Source organism: Jaculus jaculus, chromosome 4 (genome assembly GCF_020740685.1).
Source record: "Jaculus jaculus isolate mJacJac1 chromosome 4, mJacJac1.mat.Y.cur, whole genome shotgun sequence".
NCBI lineage: Eukaryota > Metazoa > Chordata > Mammalia > Rodentia > Dipodidae > Jaculus > Jaculus jaculus.
In genome coordinates this window covers 116,331,874-116,352,433 of record NC_059105.1, presented here as the reverse complement: position 1 = coordinate 116,352,433, position 20,560 = coordinate 116,331,874, and the positions used below count along the sequence as shown (strand labels likewise).

At 42.9% G+C, this 20,560-nt stretch overlaps 1 protein-coding gene across 2 annotated transcripts in view; it reads right to left on the bottom strand.

The window, feature by feature from the left end:
- Window positions 1–2,932: 2,932 nt before the first annotated feature.
- The window catches only part of Nphp1 (nephrocystin 1), an 84,056-nt gene continuing 66,428 nt past the window's right edge, over window positions 2,933–20,560 (bottom strand). For both annotated transcript variants that reach the window (XM_045148218.1, XM_045148219.1), the window contains exons 15-20: window positions 20,183–20,259; window positions 18,491–18,590; window positions 11,216–11,328; window positions 8,722–8,795; window positions 4,950–4,994; window positions 2,933–3,394 (exon numbers count right to left, since the gene is read on the bottom strand). In XM_045148218.1, coding sequence (XP_045004153.1) covers window positions 3,122–3,394; window positions 4,950–4,994; window positions 8,722–8,795; window positions 11,216–11,328; window positions 18,491–18,590; window positions 20,183–20,259 — 682 coding nt within the window. In that variant the 3' untranslated portion in view covers window positions 2,933–3,121. The remainder of the gene's footprint in view (window positions 3,395–4,949; window positions 4,995–8,721; window positions 8,796–11,215; window positions 11,329–18,490; window positions 18,591–20,182; window positions 20,260–20,560) is intronic.

The window sequence follows — 20,560 nt, the reverse complement described above, 5'->3', positions numbered from 1 at the left end:
CCTGTGACTCAGTTCCCCAGTCCAGGGCTGGGGAGCCTCCCAGGCGGGCCCAGCATGGATAGGACTGCCTTTGTGCTGTCACTTCCCACCCCCTGTGCTTCCGCCCGGGATTACTCGGTGCGCTGCTACCGCCTGCTCCTTGACACACACGCCCTAGGACTGGTTTCCAAGATGTTTTTGGCCCCATGACAACCCCTTCCTGTTTTGGAAGCTAAAAAGTGGTATGTAAAAAGTCAGAAAGGGTTGGCTGAAAAAACAAGATTCCAGTGACTGAAGGGAAGGCAGGGCTTCACACTGGTAGCTGTCCCCACCCTGGGGACCGGCCCCTCTCTTCAGGCTAATTGCCCAAATCCCTCCCTTTCTGACCTGGTGTCACCCATGCGCTTTTCTCTGTACTTTTTTCATGTGCCAGAACTATGAAGTTGCCCATCATCACTAACTGCCGACACACTGGCCAATGAACACGGAAGACAGGCTGAACACACATCCTCAAAGCAGCTTTCTCACTGAAGGGAGCCTGCCAGCATTCACTCTCATCCACAATGCCCTACCCCAGACTCAGGAAAGAAGAAACCAAGTGGTTAAGGAAAACAAAACAAAACAAAAAGTAGAATTTAGGAATGAAAGATGCTGACTTTCATAGTGGGGATGACATGGTCTCAGGTTATTTCTAGAACAGGGCTTCAGGGCACAGAACAGGACCACTGCACACGGGCTTGCCACTCATCTGAAAAGCAGGCTTTCCAGGAAGTCACAGCTGGGAAGGCTCTGTAAGGAGAAGGGCCACAGAGGAAGCAAGCCCTAGCTTCCTGATGGGTAAGAAGGTGTCCTTGACACTCAGGCTCTCACAGATCATCCAGGGCAGGAAAAAGTCACAGAGGAAGGAGTAGTAAAATCTGTCAAGGCCAAGTTCTCACAAGTCACACTTGTGATGCTTGGTTCTTAGTACACCAATGTTAATGGCTGATGGTACTTTTCAGAGGCCACTGGGGGTGAGACCCTCAGAAGGGATTAAGACTGTTCTCAGGGACCCTGAACTAGTTATTGAGATAGAGTGGGTATAACACAGCCTCTCCTTGTTCTGTGGCAACTGCCTCACTTTGTGCTTCCTCCCTCTTGCCCACGACATCTGCCACAAGGGAACAAAGGCAAGACCCATGTTCTTGAGCCTCCAGAACTGTGAGCTAAATGAACCTCTTCATAATTTACCCAGACTCGGGTATTTTGTTATAGTAACAAAACTGACTAATGTAAGGGCCAATTTAAGTTTAGGTTAAGGGTCTATGGATAATGCAGTATGTCAAACTATGACAGATATCTAATAATAAATTTATTTATTTAAATGTCTCTTGTAAGGCAACACACTAAAAATACATTTGATGGGACTTTACCTTAAATTCACCCTAGTTCATTTATACCCTTCTTTAAATAGTCTTGTAACTTTAAAAAATATTTTTATTCATGAGAGAGACTGCGTGTGTGCACATCTGCACATGCCACTCCAGATGCATGCACCACATCTGGCTGCATGTGGTACTGCAGAATTGAACTCAGGCTGGCTTTGCAATCAAGTGCCTTTCACTTCTGAGCCATCTTCCTAGCCCTCAAATTTTATTTGTACATGTTTTTCTTTTATAGGTTTATTTAACACATTGCAAAAGGCAACGACTGGGCAGTAACAAGAGTTCTACCAGAACATGTAATTCTTTAAGGTTTGCACTGATGTGAGGCAACGTCCTAGGTAGTAGGAAATTAGCATAGCACTGTGTATCAACTGTGCCACTGACTAGCTCTGGCCTAAGGCAAATTATATAAGTCACCTGGCCTGTCTCCTCAACTGTGACACAGAATAAAGCAGTGCCCACTTTTACAGAAGCTATGAGTACCACTGAGCTAGCTCAGAACACTGCCAATCACACAGGCACTAAGTCGATGCCAGCTGAGACTACCTGTTATTAACTAAGTTAACTGACAATAATGCTGCACTGCCATGCACCCAATAAGCACCCAAGTGATGCCAGGTGCTGTGAGTCACCAACAATAAAGGCTGGAGACATTTTACAGCAATCACAAGTCTATTCAAAATGCAACAAGACCTCATTAGCACTTACTAGATTGATTTGAAAAGACCAAGATGATTCTGCTTGGGTATCTAAATCAGGGTAACACACATTCCAATATCAGACTGAACTGAATGATTAACCATACACTTAAGTTTCTCAAATTATATTAAGATTAGTAATATTTATACATAATGCATACCAAACTCTTGCTGTCTTAGTGCTGGGTAGACCCCAGGGCCTTGTATGTGCTCGACAAGGACCTACTACCACTGAGCTACACCCCAGCCCTTGGCTACTAACCTGCTATCAGATACAAGACCTGGAAATACCTTCTCCCATCCTGTGGATTGTCTTTTCACTTTCTTGAATAATCATAACTTTAGCTGTTGATAAAAATTATGCTTTTAGAATAGGTGCAGTATTGCATACCTTTAATCCCAGCACTTGGGAGGCAGAGGTAGGAGGGTAACTGTGAATTTGAGGCCAGCCTGAGGCTACATAGTGAATTCCAGGTCAGCCTGGGCTAGAGTGAGAACCTACCTTGAAAAACAAAAATAAGAGGCTGGAGAGATGGCTTAGTGGTGGTTAAGGTATCTGCCTACAAAAGCCTAAGAACCCAGATTTGATTGCCCAGAACCCACATAAGCCAGATGCACAAGGTAGTGCAGGCATCCGGAGTTTGTCTGCAGTGGCTAGAGGTCCTGGTGTGCCCATTTTCTCTCTCTGCCTCTTTCTCTCTTAAGTAAATAAATAAATAAATGAATAAATAAATATTTTTAAAGAGCAAAAACTTGCTTTTATAGACATCTATACCTTTAACTGGAAATAAGTAGTTGGTTTTTGAAAAAAATCAAACAGATATAAGAGTATTCCTTATAAAAATCTATTTTATTGTTTTAAACACACTCAAATTATTAGATATTTCTTTAAAAATAGAATTTGAATAAAAAAAGAATAGGACTTAGGTTGTAGCCAGTCAGTTCTTTTGGCTGTCATTTGATTCAAATCCACATGGAAGGCTCCCCAGTACCAGGGTGAAGCTGAGGGCCCAGCCCCCATCAGGATAAGTTCTTCCTTATTTCTCCCAAGAAGTCATAGGTCTGCTCTGAAAGGTCGAAAGGTGAATGAACCCCGTCTGGTGACAGCAGAGCCTTCAAGGAGCCACCGTTCTCTCGGCTTTGCTTGAGGAAGTCAGCGATGACCTTCCACCGAGCAGCCTCGGTCTCTTCTTCTGCCCACCGGAATGGGGGCAGCAGTGTGGAGTGCAGCAGAGGGAGCACGCAGTCATGGTAGACCAGGAGGAACTTGGCCTTCAGGAGCTCCTTGTCTCTCTGGGAAAACAGCAACACCACAAAGAACTATGAATGGACCCACGCCATTATACCCAAAATACAAACCCTTATGAACTGCTAGCTGAAGGTGACCTGGGCCAGTGGAAGTGACAGTACCCATGGAGTGGAGCTGCGTGGTTCTCATCAAGAGCCTCTAAGTGGCTCCTTGAGACCAGGTATCTCCTAGCTCCACTGAGAGAATCACACATTACGTCACAGAGACCAGAATACTGCATCTATTCTTGTGACAAGGTCTGAATCCAAGTGAATATAACTAAAGCACCATTCAAACCCAGCCGTCACCTTGGCTTGGTTACTGCCTGTCATAGATAACTGTCAAATCCTACATGGGATCCAGGGAAGGGAGGCTCAAGAAGTACAGATCTGAGCCGGGAGTGGTGGCACATGTCTTTAATCCTAGCACTTGGAAGGCAGAGGTAGGAGGATCACCGTGAGTTTGAGGCCACTGTGAGACTACATAGTGAATTCCAGGCCAGCCTGAGCTAGAGTGAGACCATACCTCTAAAAAAAAAAAAGGAAGAAGTACTGTTGGCTTGCTTCCAGCAATGCCTGGGTGAGGAGTGAAAGGTCCATCAGACCTAATGGTGTCAGACCCTCAGATAATAAGAGTAGTACAATATCAACAGGACCCACCAAGTCCTGGTGCCAACAGGCTGGTGAAAATCTCAGTGGGCACAGTAGACTGAGGGCAGAAGTATCTAAACACAGTAGGGTCCTCACATGGACAGCACCTCAGGCACACCGCACGCATAGTGGCAGCTTCTACAGGCCTGAGGCCCCGCACCTTGTCCACTACTGTACTAGAAAAACACAGGACCTGTAAAAATTTTTGGCAAACTTCACATATTACTGGTCAAACAGAAGCTCAAATCAACATATAGTATTAATAATCTCCCCCCAGTTTTCAGGATATTTAGTTTTTGTCCTCCCATGTTTCTTGTCTTTTAACACTTAAATCATGAACTGGCAAACCAAAGGCCTCTTTTTATGTAAGTAAGTGTTACAGAAACACAACCTCCTTAGCCCTTTATACACTTAACAGCTGAGTTACATCACTGTGGTGGAGAGCACAAGTCCTCCAGCTCAAAACTGTCACTTCTTGGCCCATCACAGAAAATGTGCTGGGTGCTGGATTTGACAGTCAGGCCACTGCACTGGTCAAGGTCAGCCTCATCCAAGTCTAACCATGACTCTGGCAACACAAGCAGAAGCTTGGCCTTTCATTCAACGGATTCATACCACACACACCAATCTTGTTTTCCCTCTTTCTTATGTGATATGGGTGTTGAGAGATGGAGGTTTTTGTTTTTTTAAAAAAATTCAGAATCTGATATGACTGTCCTGAGCATGGCTTCCTTTGCATATTGAGAAAGAAACAAACAAAAAACTTCTTAGAGTGTGTCTTTGCCATCATAATGGCACAGTTTATCTGAGTAAGCAGGATTGTTCCATGGCTGTCTTAACTAAACAAAGGCATTATACAATGCATTCGTGAACAGCTCTGCAAGTCTTCAGTTCACTGTGGACAAATTACCTTCTCCGATCTTTTCAGGGTGCTTTCTTTTTCAGCCCAGGAACTCTATAAAAGCAAACAGAAATATCATATTAGTCAGAGTGTTCACAAGTCCTTGCAACAGCTCTGCCACTTTACTCTGTAATTAACCCTATGGGCAGGGTTAGAAACATTGCCCAGAACCAACACGTGCAAGAAGTGACACTGGAGTCAGGCATCTATTGCCAGCAATCCAGAACCAGCCTGACTGGGTAGATTTACCTGGGAAAGATTCCACAAAATCCCATGGTTATTAGAAGCCAAAACCAATTTGCTAAGAAGAGTGGTGAAACTAACACATGCATGCCAAGTGCAGACATGGTGCCTGCACGATGGAAAGTCATGAGCATCCGTGGTAAGACAGCAACACAAATAGAAAACACGCCTTGGTTTTGATCTCCAGTGCTGCATAAAATCAGGTGTGGTGGCACACACCTGTCATCCCCATACTTGGTGGGGGAAGAAAGGAGGAGCAGGAGTTCAAGGCCCTTCTCCATCATACAGGGAGTTTGAGGACCTGTGTTGTATAGATCTGTAGGTGCCTGACTTCATGGGTGATATGAGAGCATCAGTCCTTTCCAGTAAGAAGGCAATTCTCCATGCAACAAGGGTGCACTGGTGAGCTGGCCATCAGACAGTCTCAGCACTTTCATGGTTATTTCTGCTTGTAGGATTGTGGTGTCTCACCCTATTAACTTGTACCTTTGCCTGTAAGTCCCTCAGGTCTTAGAGAGAACTCTTATAAAGCCAGAGAGTTTGCTACACAGGCCAGGTGACATCATTATTATTAAAATGCTGCTGGGAGTGGTGGTGCATACCTTTAATCCCCAGCACTTGCAAGGCAAAAGTAGAAGGATCACCATGAGTTCAAGGCCATCCAGAGACTACAAAGTAAATTCCAGGTCAGCCTGAGCTACAGCAAGACCCCACCTCAGAAAACCAAAAAAATTTACATATATATATATATATATGAAATGCTAGTCACAAACTGGGCCAAGCTAAGTAAAAGCTAGGAGGGTCACACTTCATAATGTAAACTTTAAAAGATAATCTAGCTTAATGTGACTATCACTTAGCAAATTAGATTGGTAAAGTTTGTTTTTGAAGTTAAGCATGAAGACCCCATGTTATCTTTCATTGAGTCAGCAGCAAGCATGGTTTCATGTGAGTAAATTGGTGGGATTGAAAGCATGTGTGGGGTCAGTGCTATCTCACCAAGATCTACTTCTTCCCCTGCAACAAACAGAAGTCCATCTTCCAGCTCATTTCAAATTAAGCAGACCACATGATTGCTTCTGGCCAATGAAGTAAAAGCAGAAATGGTCTAGCCCCTTGGGACCAAGGCAGTGGAAAACCCAAGGATAATCTACCTTTTCCTGAATGAGTGAATGGCAGCAGAGGAGGCTACACATTCCAGATGATTCCACGAGATAGTGAGGCCCCAGCCAGCCTGCACCCTTGGGAAACTATGGAGTGGGGGTGGGGGTCAGGGTCTTCTACTGGAACATGATGGATAGGTACCACAAGTGAGAAACAAACCTGTGTTGGTCACCCCACTACAACCTAGCCCAGCCTAAATTGTACACTTGGCCAGGAATAGAAGGCTTATGAGAATAGTACTAGTTTTTATTGTTAATCATACAAATAATTCACTGGGGAGAATACAGATAAAATAATCCATGATCCAGAGGTCTTCTCACAGGCACAAGTGTATGTATGTATGACAGCCATCTACCTCCCAAGCACCATCTGAAACGTGAGTACCAACATGCCAGCATCCTGAGACACAGGGCAGGGTCCGTGGTGGTAACACCCTTTTCAGGTAGCACATTAAAGACTTTTTTAAAGGAGACATATTTCAAATACTAAAATGGGAAAATTTTAAGATACTTTTATCTTGTTTTAAAGCTCTGACCTTCCATAACTAGGCTAAAAAATGCCAATACTGGCCCTTTGGCAAGTTTCAAAGATCTGCAAGTATTTGTAACCAGTTGCAAGGCTCAAGATGAACCAATGGCAGGGGATGTGAGCTGGTCCAAAGCTAACAAATGACAGCAATTAGTACTATTATCATTCATTCCTGGCCCAAGCTAATAAAACAAGAAGGCATATAGAGGACAGTAAACACAGTGATTTATTATGCCTTCCAATTTTATACATCTTGAGTTCTAGGCAGCCCAGAGTAACCCCTAGCTGGCTATAAGTCTAAACCAAATAATAATAAAGTTAAATAAAGTTATATTTCCTTGGTTGGCTCAGAAAGACAGAATACAATTGCCATGCTCAAGGCCTGTGTGCCTATCACAATTGTCCTCCAAGGTGTCTTGTTACTCCATTAAAGATGTAACTCTTTCCTTTCCATCTCCCTTCTCCTGACACTGGTCATAATCCTGAGTCTGTTTGCTGACACTCAGACATTCTCCCTCTTTCTGAAAAAAACACCCCATGTCATGCCAATGCTCATGGACTTCCATTGCTAAGCCTGTCTACTTCCTTTATGTTTTGTTTTTTTAAGGTAGGATCTCACTCTAGCTCAGGCTGACCTAGAATTCATTATGTAATCTCAGGGTGTCCTCAAATTTACAGTGCTCCTCCTACCTCGGCCTCCTGAGTGCTGGGATTAAAGGCCCAGCTGCCTGCTTTCTTGAGAGCAGCTCTCTCTCTTCATCTCCCTCCTTGTAGCTGCTGAGAACTCTAGGTTGTCTGCTCTACTGTTTTCTCTCAAATCCATAAAATTGTTCTGGAGTTTCCTTCTAAGTCCTGCAAATAGGACCTTGTGTGATCCCTACACCTGCCTGCTGGGACACTAAGATTTCCCTCTTAGTAGAAGTCTTCTCTGACAGGGATACCTAACCCTGCACATGCACTGTTTGACCTCTGCATGGCATGAGGAGTCAGCCTCCAGTGAAGCTTCCTTGTACCCGGCCCCTCCTCCCCTCCCCAGCACACTGAGCCTCTGGCCTTCATCTTTGGTGCCTCATTTACACCCAGCATGCTAACAGAGTGCCACCTCTTCTCCGCAACATTCCTTCCTGCCTGAAGATGCTTGTGGCTGCTGTTCCTCCCACTGCAATGTTGTCACCCTCTCAGCAGACAAACTCCTTTGTGGCTTTTGCTTTTTGTCAGGCCCATCTCACCCAGGACATCATTAACAAGTCAGGGTCCTGGTCCTCACTTGTTGCCTTCACTGACTCTCCAAGGCCCTGGACAGTCCTCCTCCCCAGCACTGGCCATGCTGTCCATCACCTCTCCCACATGGGTACAGGCCTTTTGTATTTGCTGACCTTGATGTGGTACGTTGAGCCACATGAGACAGTGATTTCAGAAATTTGGTTAGCTGAATATTGGAGATTTCAGATTTATTCATTCTAATATCTAGCTGCTTTTTCAGGCAGCACAGTATCTGAGGAGTTAAATTCAAGATGGTATCCATGTACTGACTCTCTTGTGAAAACTCAGCTGGTTGATGGAGCAGACCATGCTGCAGTTTTGCTCTGTCAGCCACCATCTGGAGTACAGGAATGAAAGGCAGCAGAGAGCAAGGGTGTACTCAGCAGACATGCCACCTGCCCACTGGGTCAGGGAAGAAGTATTCACACTACGGTCAGAATGATGAAACTGAGTTAGTGGATAGTGGACAGGGACCAAGAGACATCATTTTATTTTAAAACAAAAAATAAAACAACAACAACAACAAAAAAAAACAAGCTAAGAGCAAGTGAGGACCTCAGACCCCATCTTGGAGTATGCCTACCCTGAGGGCGTCCATTACATCCGGCTGCTCCAAGAGCACAGGGAAGGTGGCCAGCACTGGATGACTAATGAGATCTGAAACACAGAACAGGAAGAATGTACGTAAACTTCATTCTTTCTTCACTGTACTACATGTCAACATATCCATTTTGATTGCAATTATTATGCCAAATGATTTGCTGATAACACCCTTTACATACTTTAAAGTCAATAATGGTTCAAAGCTATCCTCCGGAGCCCCTGTCCCTATACCTTATGCCAAAGAGTTCTAAAGTGAGTCTTATGTCACATAGATGACATTTCTCAGATAAGGAATAAAGTGGCTCTGAACACAGAGACTATGAAATTAAGTCTAGTTTCTTATTTTTTCTTTCATATTTTTACCTCTTTCTTCTCATGGCTATGGTACAGTGTAAGGACCTTCCAGTGAGGTAGTCCTGCTCTTGAAAGGCTGTGCAGGAGCCAGACAGTCCCAAGGGAAAGGAGGCAGAGGCACCTCCTCTGATCTGGTCCAGTCCACCAGCACTTGGAAGGACCCCAGGCTGTGTCTAGAGCCAGCAGATGGTGGTGGATAAAACTGGAAGGAATTTATAACTGGAGATTCTGGCCACATGACTGACTACTGTGTAGACAGGCACTGATATTTTACAATAATAACACACACAAGAGCCTATGCAAGGAAGCACACCCACAAGGATGAGTCTTAGTCTATTTGTGCTGCTGTACCAGATCACTTGAGCCCGGAAGTTCCCAGGTAGAAACATCTACCTCACAGTTCTAGAGGCAAGGAAGTCAGACCAAGACGTGGGCTTTTGGGGTTCATGAGATGACCATACTGTGTCTTTTGTCGAAGAGAATGCTATGTTCACATGGAAAAAGGCAGAAAGACAGGCAAGATAAATTCCCTCCATCAAGTCCTTCTAGAAGAGCAACTAATCCCATCCAAGGGGACAGCCTAGTCACCTATCAAAGTCCCCTTCCCTTTATACCACCACAATGACAATCCCTGAAGTTTGAAAAAAGCAAATTCAAACCATAGCAGGTATTTCTGAAATGGCAAGGACAAATATCTTTCACAATTCTGTGCCCTCAGTGGAGAACAATCCTGAATAACCACTTTACCTATAGGAACAACCAGTAAGCCTTATCTGTTTTAAGCCCTGCCTGTCATTATTCATAAAGCTCTTCTAGAGTCACCAAAATAAACTTAAAAGCAAGTGGCAGTTACAGAGGTAAACTGTCCTCCCCTATTGTTAAAACTATTTCTTGGGCTGGAGAGATGGCTTAGTGGTTAAGCACTTGCCTGTGAAGCCTAAGGACCCCGGTTCGAGGCTCAGTTCCCCAGGTCCCACGTTAGCCAGATGCACAAGGGGGCGCACGCGTCTGGAGTTCGTTTGCAGAGGCTGGAAGCCCTGGCGCGCCCATTCTCTCTCTCCCTCTATCTGTCTTTCCCTCTGTGTCTGTCGCTCTCAAATAAATAAATAAATTTTAAAAAAAACAAACAATTTCTTGGGAAATTTCTGTGCTGCTCTGACTTTGAGTTCCGTTTATTCCAGTTACCTATGGGCAAGACTTTGACATGGGTGCATGTGTGTGTGTGTGCACGCGCGTATCCAGACTTTTCCCTATGTGATAGAGACTTTCTCCATCTCCCTTACCTGAAGGGGGAGAACTTCTTTTTGGCTTGGGGCTTCTTGCTAGCCTTACCTCTGGATCCTTATTCTTCCTGGGAACTATTGCATCTTTATGGAATTTAATCCTTCCCTGGGCCCCAAATACTGCATCAGTTGAGTGCTCCATTAGGGTGGGGATAAATGTGCCTGTCCCACACATCACACAATGACAGTGTGAGATGTGAGATGACACACAGCAGAGAGCACATATCTAGATACTGATTTCTTAAGTCCAGGTGATATCCAACTTTCATTTTGTAGGGAAATTATTATAGCACATGCATTTCTCTTAGTAAGCTCATTTATATATGGCAGCTTATTAAGTTTTCTAAATAATGTTTTTAAACATTTTATTTGGGAAAAGCATTCAAAGTCAAAAGAAACTGTAAGAATAAAAATAGTACATAGAAATTATAATACCCCTTACTTTAACTCACTAATTTGTAACTAATACATTATACTAAACTGTAAAATACTTAGGGTGATTTTTGTTTCTTTCCCCAAAGAGACATACATACTGCATAAGGAAAAATAAAAAAAACAAAACAAAACATATTATTCAAAGACTGGAAAGTAAAAATGTGATTACATGTGAGGCCAAAATTTAAAATCTCCAGAATTAAAAATGAGTTTCTTTTAAAGAACTGGATATATATTTGAGCTCACAAAGCTCAATGCTTTGCACCTGAAGTAATATGTTGATGCTATTCTAATATTTTACTCCAGATGTCTGTTTATAGGCAGAAATCAGGTTGGCATGAGGCACATATCTTCAAGGAATGGAACATTAACCCACATGAGGAAATAGCCATGACTCCTTACCAGCGCTTTGCAGATTCGCCCTGTCTCTCAGGAGCACATCTCCAAGAATTTGTCGATAAAATAACAACAAGTGAGTGGAGCACATACTCCCAATCAGTGTTTCTGGCAACAGACTAACAGAAGAAAAAATATGTTTATTAAGCAAACTTCTCCAATCCAACTTGCAGTATTCTTTTGGGGTATTGTATAGATCATAATATATGAATGAATATTTGAATTAACAGTCCCAAGTTTTGCTTCATTGTTGTAAAACATTTTTATAACTTAAAGGAAAATCCTCCCCTGCAGTTAGTCACATTAAACTTCAGATGGCTTGTGTTTTAGAGGTATACTTCCAAGTCTTGACTCTGTGTTGCTTTCCTGTGCTTGCATGCTAGCATTTATGCCCATGATAAATGTCAAATAAAAATAAAAGTCATCAATTAAGTGTTTTGGAATGAAATGGACTAGTGAGCCATAAGCTTGAACAAAGGTATGTGGCTGCCACACCCCTGTGGTGGGTACAGAGGAAATGCCAGCTCACCCTGCTCATGGGCTGGGTGGGACATGGGAGGCATGACAGACCTGGATTGGATCCCAACTATACCACTTTCTAGCTGTGAGACTGTGGAGTAATGACTCTCCTTTCCTTATTTGTAGAATGCAGAGTGCTACCTGCATTTCAGATTATTGAAAGGATGACAGTGAGGTCATTGTACAGTGCCTGGCATATGGTAAAGACTCAAAACCAGAAAACAATTCAATTTTGAAGTTAGGTTGGTATCAATTTAAATTATATTATTATAACTTTGGGATGTGATATATAATTCCCATGGTAAACACAAAGAAGATATCTACAGAATATACACAAAAGGAAATAAAAATGGAATAAAAATATGTTGGCATTAAAAAAAAGTCAAACACTAAGGAAAATAGAAAGGGAGAAAATGAAGGAAAAATAAGTCATAAGACACATAATACAAGTAACAAAAAGGCCCAAAGAATGGCATTCCCTATAACCAATTATATTAAATGTAAATGGATTAAAATATCCTAATCAAAAGATGTTCATTGGCAGAACTGATTAAAAAACAAAACCCAACTATATACTGTTGATAAGAGACTTACTTCAGAGTCAGGAAATGCATAACTCAAAAGTTACAGAAAAAACCTTAATTTTTATAAATTGATCCTTTATCTTAATTTCTAGAGAATTTTAGAAGGAAAAATGAAGGTAAAATTCAGGTTTCCAGCTGGCTGGAAAAAGAAGAATGAATGTGGTCCCTGGGCTGATACAAGAACAAAGGACTCCACAGTAATTAGTTTCATGGAATTAGATGCTATCTGGCCGCTGTCTAATCTGGAATTCCCAGAAACATTAAGACTGCAGGCCAAGCTGGCTTCCACATTTACATTCATACATACTCTTTGTCCTTAGAACTTGCTCATATTCTGACTTTGTAAGGAGCTGGGTTAGAGTTCATGGATTGGCTGCTGAGAACCATTTAAGCTGCTGTGATGCCAGCATACCCTATCAGGCTGCCCTGTGACTCCAAGGGCTGCTCTCTACCCTGTCCTCTGCTTCATGACCTACATGGTCAGTGTTCCTGTGCCATGCCTAAGTCCAGGGCTTATGCTGAAGACCAGCCATTGATTTTGCCAGGGGAAGGGGTGGGACCTTCCTTCCTTTCATCTGGCCTTCCCTTTTTCTTACAGATCTGCCCACTTCATCTGTCTGGAAGGCATTGGTGCTCCCTTACTGTGGGCACTCCTTTCCTTCCGGCACCTTTCCACTACATGAGGCAGTGCTGCCTCATTTTCTTTCTTTTCTTTAGAGACAGCTCCTGGTTTTCCAAACCTAAAATTACCAGAAAGTTGTGGGCTACTAAAAGCTAGCTGAGCTGAATAAAGGAGTGAGAATTTGCCTCTCTTTAGCCTTCCATATAGACCAGCATGGGTAGAAATGCTGTAATGGAATGAATGGACCTCAGACAATAAGACTCTTAGTTCATTCATTTTCAACAACATAATGTAAGTAAAACAGAAAAAAAAGATAGGATACATCAAAGAGGCAAAGGAAAATAAATTAACAGCAAAGCTATACAAGCATATACACAGACCACTGATACAGACCAGTTTTCTCAGCATTCAGAGCACTGAAAGGCTTAATTCAGAGTTATCCCTCCTTGAGGCCTTACAAGTGTTCCTGTGGTCAAATTGATGCAAGTTAAGCCCCTCTGGGAAAAAGTACCAAGGTTAGAAAGACAAGTGTTGGTAGAGCTGAAGCAGTGATCTGCAGTCACGAACACAGGCAGAGATTGTGGAGCCCAGGGTGAAGGACCTCAGTGCTTTCCTGGTACAGGAGGTAGGTCTATAGTGACTCATTCACATTTTCATAAGTTTCCAGATGCCCATAGGACATGCACAAGCAAGACTTCTGGCCAGGAGAATGAAGCACATGAAGCCAAATAGCCAGGGACCTGGGGGAAAATGGGCACTAATACAATCTTGAACTAGGCTTCTTGCTTGTGACCCTCCACTGTTGTGCATCCCCCAGAGTAATAGAGCCCTCCCCCATCTTTAATCATTGAGCAGGGAAATGTGGTTAACAAAGGAGAAGTTGGTAAGCAAGGGAGGACAGGGCTGGAGGAGGGCATACGTTGGAGGGAGAGGAGGAGGCTGTTGCTTCTTCTATCACCCACAGAAGGAGAAGTCAGAGGAGAAAGAATTCTGGAAAGATCAGGCCAGCCTTTCTCTACCCCTGGGATGCACAGGCTCAGTGCATTGATGCCCTAAAGCTCATCTGCTGGTGTCCGGCCTCTCACTCTGAACCTACAGCCTGGGCATGTACCATGACCCTCACACCCCATCCTCTGGCTTCAGCAGGTTCTCAGCCTGGTTTCTATGAGCGCAGCCTGTGCCTGGGCTATACCAGTAGGGTTCCCAACCAATACACTTCAGGGTCACTGGAAACAGAGTGGCAATGACAAGGCAGTCCTAAAGTCTATGGCTCTGAGAAGCAAAGTGCCCACACTAGGACAAAGCAAGGATGTCAGGAACAGCAGGAACAAAGCCCTGGAGAAGTATCCTCAGCTGCTCAGCAAGAAGACCTCTGTTCTGTGACTCCAGAAGGCACATCCACAGGTGAGTAGGGGGCAGCTGCACAAGTAGGCGGAATGAAGCCAGGCCAGATTTGGCTTTTTTCTTACAAAGGCTGCTACTGTGCTGCAAGTTTTCCCCTCATTTTGAAAAAGAACATTTTTTTTCCTAAGGAAAGATTGTCCTTCTCTCCCCCACCTCTCAAAACAGGAATGTAGAGGCCTCATGAACACCCAGGAGGGAGAAATAAAAGCCAAGAATAAATAAGATCCATGAGCACATTATTAATGGTTGTTGAAAGGTTGATCTGTTATTGGTATAATTATAAAGTGCATTTTAGCATTAGAGATTAGAACAAACAATATTTAAACTGAGAGGACAACCTCAACTGAGAAAAGCTGCCATGAACTCCTGCTGGAGCTGAGCTGAAAACCTCCTCCATGTAGACCAGCTGATAGAAAGCTGAGAAGAGCTACACTGCATGCAGTTCAATGGGAAAGAGAGAAATCACCAGTGAAGATAAACCACAGTAGACACTGCAAGTCTTAAGTTTGGCCAACTAGGCCAAATGAGCCAATGGGTGCAATAGTAGCATATTTGTTATGGGGGAAACTGACTGGTCTCTAATTGGACTGGAGGCCCACTCCACTGGAGGGAATACATGCTTGATACTGAAAAACCTATGATGGGGAAGTCATAAACCCTAGGGGTGTAATGTCTGCTGGTGCCAGGATAAATGCATACATTATGCTCACCAAACTGCCCAGTAAGTACTTCTCTTAATGTTCATAATGCCACTCTCACTTTTGGTTATAGAAGCTTCTCTTTTCAGATGGCAATGATTTCTGGGATGACTCAAAATGCACCATAGTGCTGAGAAGATGTGACAGTGGAGTGTTCAGCACTGAAATATCTCTATCACACCTTCCAAGGCTCAGGGTCCATTGCAGAAGAGGTGGCAGAAAGCATGTAAGAGCCAAAGGAAGGGTAGGACTCCTTACAGTATGCTCCTCCAGACACAAAATGACCTGGATATCCATGACCTCAAAGTGCCTGACACTACCTACACAAGACCATCATAATTGGAGGAAAAGATGATGACATCAAAATAAGAGAAAGACTGATTGAGAGGGGGAGGGGCTATGACAGAGAGTGGACTTTCAAAGGGGAAAGTGGGGGAAGGGAGAGAATTATCATGGTTTATTGTCTACAATTACAGAACATGTCAATAATAATAATAATAATAAAAGAAAAGCTGCCATGCCCATGGGTATGCCAAGTCTTCTTTCACCTCCCTACTTCACGATGATCTGCGAGCAAGGGGCAGGTCTTGGCATACAGTCCATTGCAGCAGGCTCTGCCCCACACTGTGCTCTTCCATCCCTCGGGTCCTGTTCTCCACATGTTCCCATCGTCACCTCCTTCCAAGTCTTCAAAGTCTATTTAAATGATCTGATCTTAACAGCCCAACCATGCTTCTTCATTTGAACAAACCCTGGCCTATCATTTGCATTTATCTATACATAAAATAATTACACTCATAAGCAATCATAGTGAACACTACTGTTTTTGTATGTACTGTGCATTATAAAAAAGGCTAAGTGTTTCACATGCTTTCATTCTATTAAATTTTACTATAGCATTGTGGGGCTAATACTGTTTTGTTTAAGTTTGAGAGCCTGGGAAATGGTTAAATAACTACAGGGCACAGAGTAAGAAATTGTAGTTCTGGAATTTCACAATTGTATTTTCTTCCTGAAGAAAATGCAAATTGAAACCACTGCAGGAACTCACTACTCAGTTTTTAGAATGGCCTAAACAGAAAAAAGAGAGAGAGAGAGAGAGAGAGAGAGAGAGAGAGAGAGATAAACCAGGCATGGTGGCATATGCCTTTAATCTCAGCACTTGGGAAGCACAGTTAGGAGGGATCACCATGAGTTCAAGGCCACTCTGAGACTACAAAGTGAATTCCAGTCCAGGTCAGTCTGGGCTGGAGTGAGACCCTACCTCGGAAAAAAAAAAAAAAAAAAAAAAAGCTAATACCAAGTACTGTCAAGAATATAGAGTACAACCTACAGAATGGGAAAAAATCTTCGCCAGCTATATATCTGATAGAGGATTAATATCTAGGATATACAAAGAACTCAAAAAGTTAAATAATAAGGAATCAAACAAGCCAATCAAAAAATGGGCTATGGAGCTAAATAGAGCGTTCTCAAAGGAAGAAATACGAATGGCATATAAGCATCTACAAAAATATTCTACGTCACTAGTCATCAGGGAAATGCAGATTAAAACTACATTGAGATTCCATCTCACTCCTGTCAGATTGGCCACCATCATGAAAACAAATGATCATAAATGCTGGCGGGGATGTGGAAAAAGAGGAACCCTTCTACACTGCTGATGGGAATGCAATCTGGTCCAGCCATTGTGAAAAACAGTGGGGAGGTTCCTAAAACAGCTAAAGATTGATCTACCATATGACCCAGCTATAGCACTCCTAGGCATATATCCAAAGGACTCATCTCATTTCCTTAGAAGTACACGCTCTACCATGTTTATTGCTGCTCAATTTATAACAGCTGGGAAATGGAACCAGCCTAGATGTCCCTCAACTAATGAGTGGATAATGAAGATGTGGCACATTTATACAATGGAGTTCTACTCAGCAGTAAAGAGAAATGAAGTTATGAAATTTGCAGAAAAATGGATGGACCTGGAAAGGATTCTACTAAGTGAGGTAACCCAGACCCAGAAAGCCAAGCGCCATATGTTCTCTCTCATATGTGGATCCTAGCTACAGATGATTGGGCTTCTGCGTGAGAAGGAAAATACTTGGTAGCAGAGGCCAGTAAGTTAAAAAGGAGACATAAAGGGAAGAGAATGGAAGGGAGGAGGATACTTAATAGGTTGACATTGTATATATGTAAAGACAATGATTGAGATGGGGAGGTAATATGATGGAGAATGGAATTTCAAAGGGGAAAGTGTGGGGGTGGGGAGGGAGGGACTTACCATGGGATATTTTTTTTATAATCATGGAAAATGTTAATAAAAATTTAAAAATTAAAAAAAATAGAATATAGAGTAACCTAGAGCTGGAGAGATTGCTCAGTGGTTAAAGGTGCTTGCTTGTAAAGTCTGATGGCCTGGATTTGATTGCCCAGTACCCACATAAAGCCAGATGCACAAAGTGGTGCATATGTCTGAAGTTCATTTTTAGTGGCAGAAAGCCTTGGAACACATATGCTTTCTCTCTCTCTAAATACATACACACACACACACACACACACACACACACACACACACACATAGTTGAATATATAGTTGAAACCCTCATACCTTGCTAGTGACAATGTAAATAAAAGGTACAGTTATTTTGGACAACAGTCTGTTTCTTTTAAAGTTAACCCAACACCAGATGACCCAGGAATTCTATTCCTATTTTTACTCATAAGAAATGTAAATTTACATCTTTGTATAAAAACAATGTTTACAAATATTTGAAGCAGCTTTGTTTACCATTTCTCAGATCTAGGCAAACTAGTATGACACACTGTGGTATATTCATCAAACACAGTGCTATTCAGAATGAAAAGGAAAAGTTATGAACAGATCATGGATGAGCCTTCAGTGTGTTGTGCTGAGAAGCTACACTCCAGGTCTACATATTACATGTCTCCATTTATGATGGTCTGGAAAATGTAAAACTTTGGGGGCAGAAAATAAACAAGTGGCTGCTTGGGGTTGGGGTGGGAGATGACCTCAAAAGGACATGAGGTAATATTTTAGAGTGAAATGTTTTCTGTCTTGACTGTGGAGGCTCTTCCATAATTACAGAAATTTGTCAAAACTCTAAGAACTGCAAATTAAAAGGGTATATTTTACTATAAGTAAATTAAGCACTAATAAATCTGACATTAAAATGAGACAGTTCCCTGAGGATACGATCATGCACTGGGCAGCTCCACTTATTAAAGAGTGCCTCACCTATGTATGATGACATCTATCATTTGAACTGATGTGAATGTAGGAGGTACATCCAAAGAAATGAGTATAATTTTTATTGCTATCCCATTTTTCCATCATACTTTTGGAAAAGTAACTAAAGAAGTAAAAAAAAAAAATAACTGACAAAAGATGACTAAGTGGGGTGTTCCCATGATCCTTGGGGTGGTAAGGGTAGCTACCTACCTGAGGATGGTTCTTGATCTCCTGTTCACAGACCTCAGTTTCACTAGAAGTTGAGGCTGCCTCCGCATGGCTATCATCTGATGGAAAACACCACCCTGTGCTTTAAAGACACCAGAAATCAATGTAAAAAGTTGAAGAGCTTGGGACCATGTACACTAAAGCAAATATTTAACAAGCAGCTACAAGTGGTTGTGCTGGGCAGTATAAAAGGCAGGAGCCACCCATATGCGCTCAATGAGCCTCTGGAAAGGTGAAGTGTGACATGAACACATGTGGGCCCCGGGAGGGCTGGACACTGGCATGAAGAAGAGGAACTGAGAAAACACGTCTGGATCCAGACAGAACCAACAGCTCCTGCCTCCCTCTCCTGCTCTGAAAGGGGAGAGACTGTGTGGCGGCAGCTGCTGTGAAGGGCCTGGATCACCGGGCAAGAACAGTGCTGGCGGAGGAGCACAAGGACATAGCATGTCTGGCAGGTGTGGGGCTCTACAAAGAAGGGCCTACAGCTGCCTCCTTCTCTAGTTCCCATTCTATAGCATAGAGCCAGGTAAAGGACACTGAGAGGCATTCTGACCTCTTGGCCAGCAACCTGGCATGAACAGCACAGCTTCAAATGTCTGCATCTTTGGAACTAGCAATGGGCAATCTCTGAGTTAGTCTTTTTTGCTCATTCTGTATCCATCACAGTATCGGCCAGTGTTCAGTGAAAGGAACTAAGTCAGAGTCTTCATGATTTCCTACACAAGTCTCACATGTACTACCAAAATTAAGCATGGATTAGAGTAATAATTTTAATATCAATGACACATTGAAATTGTGAATATGGGGCTGGAGTGATGGCTTAGCAGTTAAAAGCACTTGCTTGCAAAGCCTCATGACTTGGGTTCAACTCCCTACTGCCCACATAAAGTCAGATGCACAAGGTGGCACATATATTTGAAATTTGTTGGCAGTGGTAAAAGGCCCTGGTATACTCATTCTCTCTCTCTGTTTGCAAATAAATAAATGAAAACACTTTAAATAAAAAAGAAACTGTGGCCAGGCATGGTGGCATATACCTTTAATTCCAGCACTTGGGAGGCAGAGGTAGGAGGATTGCCGTGAGTTTAAGGCCAGCCTGAGACTACATAGTGAATTCCAGGTCGGCCTGGGCTATGGTGAAACCCTACCTCAAAAAAATTTTAAAAATATAAATAAAAATTTTAAAAAAGAAACTGTGAATCCAAGTGAAAAATACTATGCTCGTTAGAATCTCACTACCTTCTCTGAGGGGTCTTCTGTTTGTCTCATCTTCAAGGAAAGGAAGGTCTAGCTTTGGATCTGGGTGCCACTCAAAAGCCTCATGTGTCAAAGGCTTGGTCTCCAGCTTGTGGTACTACTGGTAGTAGTAGAGCCTTTAACAGGTGGGGGTCTACTGGGATGAATTTAGGTCACAGGGGACGTGCACATGAAAGGGACAGTGTGGCCAACCTCCTCTCTCTTTGCTCACCAGCCACCATGGGGTAAACAGGCCTCCCTGGCAGCACAATTCACCGTGAGTTACCATGTCACCACATATCTGAAGCAAAAGGGCCAAGGAACCCTGGGCTAAAATCTCTGAAACTTGGAGCCAAAACAAACCTTTCTTTTTTTCTTTTGATTGCCACAGTGACACGAAGCCAACTAAGAAAAGGTAACAGAGAAGAGCTGTACCTCTGCGGGGTACTGAAGGGTCCACGTCAACACCTTTTTCATGCGGAGCACCACCATTCAAGAAGAGCTCATAAGTTCTGTAAGAGAAAACATACTACAATGGGTCCACGCCACAGCATTTGCGAATATTGGAGGCAGCAGTAAAATACTTTTAGTACAATGACATAAATTTTCTTTATGTCTCATTTGTCAGTGAGCCTTTTATTGAGATGGGGTCTCATGTAGTCCAGTCTACCCTCAAACTCACTACGTAGCTGTGAATGACCTTGAACTTCTGATCTTCCTGCCTCCATCTCTGGTATTAACAGATGTGAGCCACCACACCCCTCTCTCCCTAGGGTGATGTCAGACAACTACTTGTCAGGACTTTTACCTCTG